This window comes from Leguminivora glycinivorella, chromosome 23, assembly GCF_023078275.1.
Source record: "Leguminivora glycinivorella isolate SPB_JAAS2020 chromosome 23, LegGlyc_1.1, whole genome shotgun sequence".
Taxonomy (NCBI): Eukaryota; Metazoa; Arthropoda; class Insecta; order Lepidoptera; family Tortricidae; genus Leguminivora; species Leguminivora glycinivorella.
Genome location: NC_062993.1, coordinates 3,320,709 through 3,330,110, shown reverse-complemented (window position 1 = coordinate 3,330,110; position 9,402 = coordinate 3,320,709). Strand labels below are relative to the sequence as shown.

Sequence of the window (9,402 nt, the reverse complement as noted above, 5' to 3'; positions counted from 1 at the left end):
TACATTGTTTTAATTTTCTATCATGTCATGACAGATCAAATTATTATTATAATTACAATTATACGAATTTGATTATGATTAAAAACTACTTTTAAAAATATTAAGTTTCAAAAAATATACGTAAGTACGAAAAGAGACCTAATAAACGCCTAGTTGTACTACTAAGATACTTATTTATGCACAGCGCTACAGTAATAATACTTAGGTACATGCCAAGAACAGCATATCCAACATAGTCTTTGCCACTACAACCTTGGATAAGACAGAAATCATTTAAGCTTAACATATATACAAAAAGGAAGGTCGTCTAATGAAGACCCGGTCTAAACACTCGGTATTTCAAGAGTAAAGCTAAATTATGTAAATAAATCCTGATCAGAAATATATGACTATTGTCAGGAGGGCGCTGTTATTCTGATGTACGGAGTGACAGTTCAGTTTAGTATGAAGAAAATAGTTCTAATGAAATTCCGCAACATGGCGCGTAGTCATATATCTGGTGAGGCTTTACTTGACAGACCTTAGTCTATATTCGGTTCAATAGGATCTCCAACTTCTTCTGTAGTTGCATCTTGAGACGTGGTGATGACCTCCTCTAATGATGAATACCTAGTCTGAACACTCAGTTCTCCAGGAGTTATAATTAGAGGTGACTACCAGGCGTAGTAGGTACAAGACGAATGGTAGGTAATTCAGAATGTTCAATAGGAACTTCTATTTCTTCTACAGGATTAGCAACTTGAGGCGTGCCAATTCTAGTAAAGACATTCTTCTGATAAAGACTTAGTTTAAATCAATAAATTGATTAAGAGTTACTCCCCATCCACTTATCCTCGTACTAACAAGACGGACATCAGTTTATTGCTGAAGACACATTATGTTCAATAGGATCTTCTGTTTCTTTTATGTTTGCATCTTGAGGCATGTCACTTTTAGAACTAGTACAAATTGCGAACGATCCAGTCTGTTCAATGAGATCTTCTTCTTTTCTAGGTTGTAGAAGATTGTTCTCAGAGTTCATAAAAAACGGTCGGTCACCTGATGAACCATTAGTGTGAACACTCATTTCTTCGGTAAGACTAGTAACAGGAGTGTTACTTCTAGGCTTAGTACAAGACGGATTAGTTGAAAATTCAGTTTGGTCAATGAGATCTTCTACTTCCTTTCTACGAGTTATGAGAGGCGCTTTACTATCGGAGTTAATACAAATTGGATGGTCTTCTGATGAAAACCTATTCTGATCAATAGGACTAGTAGTAATAAGAGCTGTGCTTTGTCTAAGCTTAGTATAAGACAGGTCAGTTGATTCAGTCTGTTCAATGAGTACTTCTACTTCTTTTCTAGGAGTTACCAGAGGTGTATCATTATCAGAGTTAATACAAATTGGACGGTCTTCTGATGAACATATAGTTTGATTACTTTGTTCTTCAATAGGACTAGTAGGACTAGTTATAAAAAGAGGTGTATTACTCCTAGGTTTTGTACAAAATGGACGTCATTTTAGGATAGTGTGCAAGCTCGATATCTTCTTAGTGAGGCGAGTAAAGTTGGCAACGGCTTGCTCGTGGGGATATTGGGAGTCGATTAGTCGCAGGATCGAGTCTCGGTCGCGACCGCTGCAATAAAAATATCCGATGTGATCTATAACAACTCTGAAAGACAGATTCAACTGAAACTGAATGGGTGACTCCCAGGTTTACACAACACCAAAAGATTGGTGTGAAAATTCAACATAATCACTCATCCTGTAGTTAGATTGACTATTTGGCAAAATTAACAAAGCCATGATGTTTCCTTAAGTATCTTGTCTATTGTAGAACTTACTGTCGATTATGAAGGAGTCTTGCGGCGGAAGGCAATCCCAGTCCAGCGTAGTCGGCTGTGTTTAAATCGCTTCCAGATAGGACCAGGAGTTCGATCAGCTCCGTCGAAGCTCCTTGCGTCACTGTGCAAAAATGTATCATTTATCAATGTTTACCAACTGCGGGAACTCGATGGTAGTCCATCTCCCTCGCACTGATACATAGCTCACGAGTTAACCTTAATGTAAAATGTTAACTCAAATTTCGGCTACAGCTCTTGAGAAGTGACTCTCCATGGGACTTATTTCTCAAACATAGAAACCATAGAAAAAATAACTGTTGTAAAGCCACACCTCACATTGAATTGAAAAATATTTAGGAAGCTTTACGATATTAACATGAATGTTTACCAGCCCTGAACAGAGGAGTCCACCCATTATTATCCTTCACGGTCAAGTCACCGCCACGTCGAAGAATATGGGTAAGTATCTCCGGACTACCAGCGTCTACTGCATAATGTTCTACACGAAGACCATTGAGATCGCGCGCCTGGAAATAAGTTATGAATTGTATGTAAAACTGAACGCTAACATTGTAGTTGGTGTGCAGTTGGGTTGCAGTCCATCTACATCGACCCTAAGCACAGACAAAAGAAGGATTAGCACCATCTTTATATTTAGATTGTCACATTTTTTACGAGGTCGACTGCCATCTGATCTTTCATACCTACCCAGGGGAAGGTTCCTCACGATTTTTTCCTTCACCAAAAAGCAACTGGCAGATATCAATGGATAATTCGTACATAGGTTTCGAAAAGCTCATTGTTATGATCTGCGGCTTGAACCACCTGCGCTCTAAGAGTGTGCGCAAGGAACTCCCGTGTTGTTGTTAAGACAGTTTGTTTATTAAATTTTAAGAGATGTTTTCCAAGTTTTTTAACTTCCAACCTGAAAATCAGCTCCATGATCCAGAAGCAAGTCAACCAGTGGGATTTGACCGCCGAGCGTAGCCAAGTGCAACGGTGACTGGCTGCTAGATGATGGCTGGTTCACGTTAGCTCCAGCTGTCAGTAGGAATTTGACGGTGTTTATGTCCCCTGAAAAAAAAAAACAGTTGAAAAGAGTAAAGATGATTGAAAATAGAGAAAGCGTTTTAGTGATTTGAAATATAAAAAAAAAAAACTTTGATTATTTTGAAATTATTTCAGATGAAACTTAAACTACTGAACCCATTCGGTAGACAAAATAATTTTGGGGATAGATTTGAGGATCCATGTTTTCATAATGATCGTTTTTGACAAACTGATTACTTTTGGCATTCCATAAACTAGTAATGTCATTATTTACCTTTCCGAACAGCAGTAGCAAGAGGAGTAAAACCGTTACTGAAGTTGACAATCTCAATCAGATCAGGTCTTTCTTCTAGCATAGCTTGAACCTAAATAAATGCAAAAAACCTTCAGCCTTATATCAACAAAATATCAATCAGCGACGCATAAAGTATTTAGGTAATTATTATTTTTCGAGGAAGGAATTTACAAAAAACTTTTGGCTCCTAGAGATCTCAAAATTGCATGAATACTTTGTATGTTTCATCAATAATAGACTTTTACCGACAGTAGAATTTTGAAACAGAATGATATTTAGGTACCTGTTTAAGGTAACCACAGCGGACAGCCATGCAGAAACAAACAACGGAAGTACCGTCTGTATCAGTGCTCGTACTGGTCTCTTCAGACCATTGCGACTCTAGCCACTTCTTACTTGTAATCTCAATCTGTGAACTGTCCATTAGTTGTTCTTATTTATTTACTCTATTCTCTATTGATAATATTATGATCTTGTAAAAATATGTTAAAAATATCTTATTCTTAAATTACTCACCAGATTTGAGTATTTTCTTTGTTACTTGTATCTCCAGTGGCACCAATATTGTTTATTCTAAATTCTTCGTCATCTTTTTCTTCATAAACATCACCACTGCCTTTAGTTTCCGGCTTATTTGTATCAATGTCTAAATTATTTTCTGGGGTCTTATTATTTTTAGTTTCTATGTTTTTATTGTGAGTTTCTATGGTATTCTCTTTAGTTTCTTTATCATCAGTTAAATTGTCAAAGTATTCGTGAACAGCTTTATCGTTTCCAAAATGATCAAGAGCTTTCTGGGCTAGGGTTGCTACTGCAGTTGCTTTCAAAATAACTTTAATGCGAAATTTGTGTGGGTGTCTCGGTGCCAGATTGTCAATAGTTCTTGATGTCTTGCCACCGCTGAAAAATGAGATATCTTTATTAAAGATTTTTTTAAACACGGATTTCATTCAGTTTCGAAAAGGTGAAATATCCATAATAATGTTAAATACTAAAATACATCGATGGTGGTTTATCCAGATGTAACGAAATTAAGCTCATTATTTATGACCCAAAAAAAGAAAAGACAACTCTTATATGTGTTGCACAAAAGTGTTGAAATAAAACAATCCATTTATTTTCTTCTTTTATATCATTAAAACATACAATACAATACAATACAATACAATACAATACAAATATTCTTTATTGTTCACCAACATAACAAGATTACATCACATAACATATTGCTTAGAAGAAATATTATTTATCCTAGAAGAAACATAAATATAATTGATCGTTTAGAATATCTTATTTACCTGTATACCATTACCCAAGGCGGTATCTTCTCTTTCTTCTGAACCCAAAACAGGAGGTCTCCATCCAGAAAGTCAAAGGGTTCCGTAGTCCATCTCAAAGTGACGTCGCGCTTGGTTCTTCCTTCCACTATCGGTGGTGGGGGTTGCCAGGTTGCAAACTTCTTTATTAAGTATGCTTGGAGGTCCATGACTGCAAATAATCATTTTAGTTTAGTATCAGTCTAAATATTGAACGTAAAAATAGTGAGTTTTCTCTCGTATCGAGTGGGATAGGTACATTACGTCTTTTTCGATACAGATGGTGTTCTTTTTACGCACTAGTGCGAGAAGTGGTTCAATGTTAAGTCAAAACTTCGGAGGGCCATCAGGGTGGCTAGCCGAATGGCACAATCGCTCACGAAACGCTCACGAAACGAAGCGCTAGTAGATATCTATCTCTATCGCGCTTGCGTATTGGCGCGACAGAGCCAGCGGCGTATCGCTTTCGTTTGGCGTCGGAGAAATGCCATTCGGCTACGGGGCCTGTACTGAAAAACGTCGTACGATACACGTGCAAAAAGGAAATTTGTTACTCGTGTCGATTTAAAACACTCCCTTCGGTCGTGTTTTAATTTATCGCCACTCGTTTCGAACTTCCTTTTTTACGCACTTGTATTGTAATGTGCTATTCTTTCAAGAAGGCAGTAAGTGTATTAAATAAAAGCTTCTAAAGCAAACATATGGCAAAGATTCAAAGATTTTATTTATTTGGCATTAGTAGTCATGTGAAAGAAAACGAGTAGAGGAGCGTATCGTAGCTAGCTTCGGTCGTGTTTTAATTTATCGCCACTCGTTTCGAGCTTGCTCTTTTCCGCACTTATATCGTAATGTACTTAAAAACCTACGCCAGCAGCAAACTTTGTCAATAACGAGTTGCTCGCCGCATATCAAACAGTGCAACTTTCCGCACGCATCCGTTGTGGGACTCAGACGATTTGCCTTCAGCCATGGAGGCGGATTGTGGACGAAAACCATACTCATGCGATATAGCAGGTGTAGGACAGCACACAAGCTATAGAAGCAAAGACATATGTAACTCCGAATAGTCTACAGATAAAGTCTAAGAAAAAACGTACCTCAAAAAAGGTACGGTGACCAAGATGGCGATACACCTTTGGGGGACTCTCGGCTAGATGGCGTTAATATTAATATTTGACATTTTAACGCATATCAAGCTAAGAATATGGGCCAAAATGGTCAAAACGGAGGTTCAAAAGTTTGTCGAGAGATGGCAGTCTATGCACTGTGGTTACACTTTTACTTTGACATTAACTCTCTATAATACTCTATCCTCTTTGATACAAGTGAAAATGTTTTTGCAGATTACGAATTGCGGAGGAGAACATGAATAAATAGTAAGGGCCATTACTTAACCATCAACATCCTTGGTAAAATGCCTCAAAGGGCTGAAAGGGCTTTTAAGTTTGGTCTTATTTTTATATAATTATGTAAATATGTACATGTAAATAAATTATTTATAAGCTAACCAGATTAGATTATACCGTATTAAAAAAAAACATTTATTGCAGGCAAAAGTCCATCGGAGTTATTATTACTACAAACCTTAGAGCTCTAGTTAATATAATTGAAAACTAATAACAATAAACTTACTAACCTCGTGTGCCACTTACAGTTTATTAAAATGTCAAAAGCGCCTCTACGCGCTGGCTTCGGCCCCGCGCACGCCTACCAAAGGTCCGGAACACCATTCTTCCGTGATGGGAAAGACAAATTAACTAACTTAAAATTCAAAATAGCCTATGGCTATTAAAATTGTGGTGTAAATTCTACCTAACTGATAGGGTGTTTGAACTTCGTGAAGGATATGTTATAAAGAAAAAAGTAGATAACGTTTTGCTTCTGTCACAATACGTCAAATATTTGAAGTTGTGATTATGTTGTGATCATGATCAAGTGAATAAGCGATTTTAGTCTAATTGAGATAAATATTTCAATAGTATGGATCTTTTAATGGTGATTGTATACACGTGAAGTGTTGAGGTTGATACAAATACACATACTAGTTTATTATTATTCATGAAGAAGATCAGCCAAATATTTAAGGTTAGTCAGATTATAATTACTTCTAAGGTAAATAATAAATAAATAAAATAAAAAGCCCATTTATTCCATAACCAAAGCGATACAAAAATATTTAAAAAATGAGAAAAAAGTTGTAAGTTAGGTACTATTGTTTTTTTTTTTCTATAGCCTAAATATTTGCTTAGGACCCCTTTCGGGTAAAGGCCTCCTCCAGCTCTTGCCATCTATTCCTGTCTTGCGCAGTATTGGGCCAATCTTGGTCTGTTTCCCGTAGTTCATCTGACCATCTGGCATTGGGTTTGCCTGGTCGTTTCTTGCCATCTGGTCCTTTCCACAGCGTGGCCACCTTTGTCCATCTTTTGTGGTGCATTCTAGCAACATGGCCAGCCCATTTCCATTTGGATTTTAAACAGTATTCCAAAGCGTCTATTACTTTGGTCTTTGCTCTGATATTGCTGTGTCTTATCCTATCCCTCAGTTTTTTTATTTTCAATAAATTACGTTCTATAGCTCTCTGACACGTCCTAATTTTGTTTTTTACATCTTCGGTATATTTCCATGTTTGACTACCATACGTCATAGTTGGGAGTAGGCAAGAGTCTATTACTTTCTTTTTCAGATTGAGTGGAAGACAACTTTTTAGGACTTCTTTCATACTTCTAAGGTGCATTAGGGTAATTCCGAAAGTCGTCTAATTAGGAAAGTCGCATAAAAATCACCATTATTTCCATCATATCAAGCTTCCCTTTTCTGTCATTCGGAATTACCCTAATGCACCTTACTGATTTTTCAGAGTTCGCCACCAGTGGACTTGATCGCTTTTTCTTTAGTGTATGGTATCTATTTGTGTTACCCACTACTAAAAAACAAATAAAAAATATTTAATAAAATTATTTGATTTGTTCCCTACGTCGATAGATGGCAGCATCATCTCTCTCGCTATATCGTAATCCTGCAAAAGGATTGATATAGGAGGTGCAAGCACACATTGCTCGCCCTTAGAGTTGGTCAAAGGCGCCTAGCCTTCAGAGATAACATACACTAGAGAAATTTCGACGGGTACCTCGGCGGTCGGGGTGGTATAGCAGTTTAGCACGTCAGCCGCGATAGCTGGAGACCGGAGTTTGATTTCTGGCTTCGCCACCAGTTGGGCTTGATTGCTTTTTCTTTAGTGCAAAATGAAAATGAAATGAAATGAAACATTTCATTCCACAATTATGCACTTTCTTGCTGCATATGCATGTTTTTAATACCGCTAGGTCACCAGCACACACACAATACATGCTAATAATAATAATGAAATTGTGATAATAGATCGATCGTGCTCGTTGACATCACCATTGCCCATGATGAGAATCTCGTGAAAGCCGAGAAGGACAAGTCCAGTAAGTACCTAGACTTGGCTCACGAGATAACCGCCATGTGGGATGTTGATTCAACGATCATTGTCCCGATAGTTGTTTCCGCGAACGGTCTCATAGCGAAGAGTCTCGACCAACATCTTGAGAGACTTTCGCTAGGTGGTTGGATCAAGGGTCAGATGCAGAAGGCGGTGATCTTGGACACGGCGCGGATAGTCCGCCTGTTCCTATCTCTGCAGCCCTAACCACCGGCAGCTTGAGCCCTGCCCCGCTGCTGGCGGCACCCTAGGTTAGGTTTTTTAATAATGTGTTTATAATATTTTTCATATTGTTTTGTATGTGTTTTTTTGTAATTTACTTTTATATTCATATTATAGAGGTAAACAACCTAACTTAAGACGAGAGATGAATAAAGGAAATAATAATTAAACTTTCACAACTCACTATTACTTACCTATTCTTCAAACTAACAGATTAATTCGCGTAAATTTCAAACAGAACAACGAACCAATTTATTCACAACAAGACCGCTTCAGCGAAACATTTGTACCGTTTTGTCGAACAAGAAGAACATAAACTAATACAGTACAGCTCAGTATCGGTTGCCTGGACGACGTTAGATCGAAGTTCACTCGCTGTGAATCTATGCAGATAGTTCAAGCTAGTTTGAACTTAAAAGTATTTGTGAATAGAAATGGGTAAAAGGAATAGTTAAATTAAAAACTACGCTGCCCTGAGGCTGCAGTAGATTGAAATGACCAGTAGATTTTACTGTTTTATTAGAAGTAAGAATAATATTAGAAAAAATGTCTGGGATATTTGATTTTCCGGGTTGCCTTCGGGCTTATTTTACATATATACATACAATCACGCCTGTATTCCATAAAGGGGTAGGCAGAACACATGAAACTACTAAAGCTTCAGTGCCACTTTTGGAAAATAAGGGGTTGAAAGAAAACGAAACTGTGACATTGCTGTGACAGGTTGCCAGCCTCTCGCCTACGCCACAATTTAACCCATATCCCACAGTCGCCTTCTACGACACCCACGGGAAGAAAGGGGGTGGTGAAATTCTTAACCCGTCACCACACAGGCAGGGCTTATTTTGTTACGATAATTGTTATATGCAGTTGGAATGTTGACAGATGTAAAGGCGATCTCATATATCGCACAGTAACATGGGGTAAGTTTTCTATAATAGTAAAGTTAATGTTGCACTATGGCACTGGTCCAACCAAAAGAGATAGCTGTTAGCTTACTCGTTTTTGGTAGGACCAGTGCCTAAAGCTCGACATCGGTATTCGTCTTAATCAAATTTAATAGTTATTTTTTATACAAGGGGGGCAAAGCTGTATTTTAACACACGAGAAGTACCTATTACATTTGCGCCCGAGTGTAACACAAAACTTTTCCCCTCACTATAGCGAGGAAACTACAACGCAAAAAATGCGCTTATCACTGCTTCTAAACTAAAATCCATAATCCTACGGAC

The 9,402-nt window shown here is 37.7% G+C and overlaps 1 protein-coding gene across 1 annotated transcript; it reads right to left on the bottom strand.

Annotated features, from left to right (window-relative positions):
* Nucleotides 1–1,398: 1,398 nt before the first annotated feature.
* On the bottom strand, nt 1,399–4,655 carry LOC125238234 (ankyrin repeat domain-containing protein EMB506, chloroplastic). The gene is made up of 8 exons (XM_048145508.1): nt 4,468–4,655; nt 3,686–4,069; nt 3,453–3,585; nt 3,149–3,239; nt 2,750–2,898; nt 2,213–2,351; nt 1,825–1,945; nt 1,399–1,616 (listed from the first exon to the last, which is right to left on the bottom strand). The coding sequence occupies exons 1-8, from the start codon at nt 4,653–4,655 to the stop codon at nt 1,496–1,498; spliced, it is 1,326 nt and encodes a 441-aa protein (XP_048001465.1). The 3' UTR covers nt 1,399–1,495.
* Nucleotides 4,656–9,402: the final 4,747 nt, after the last annotated feature.

Bases quoted from the DNA above. Each gene is read 5' to 3' on its own strand.
- LOC125238234 (XM_048145508.1), bottom strand. From the start codon at position 4,655: ATGGACCTCCAAGCATACTTAATAAAGAAGTTTGCAACCTGGCAACCC. The intron at 3,586-3,685 runs GTGAGTAATTTA...ACTAATGGACAG, and splicing joins AAAGAAAATACTCAAATCTG to TTCACAGATTGAGATTACAA. The intron at 1,946-2,212 runs GTAAACATTCAT...ATTTTTGCACAG, and splicing joins GACTCCTCTGTTCAGGGCTG to TGACGCAAGGAGCTTCGACG.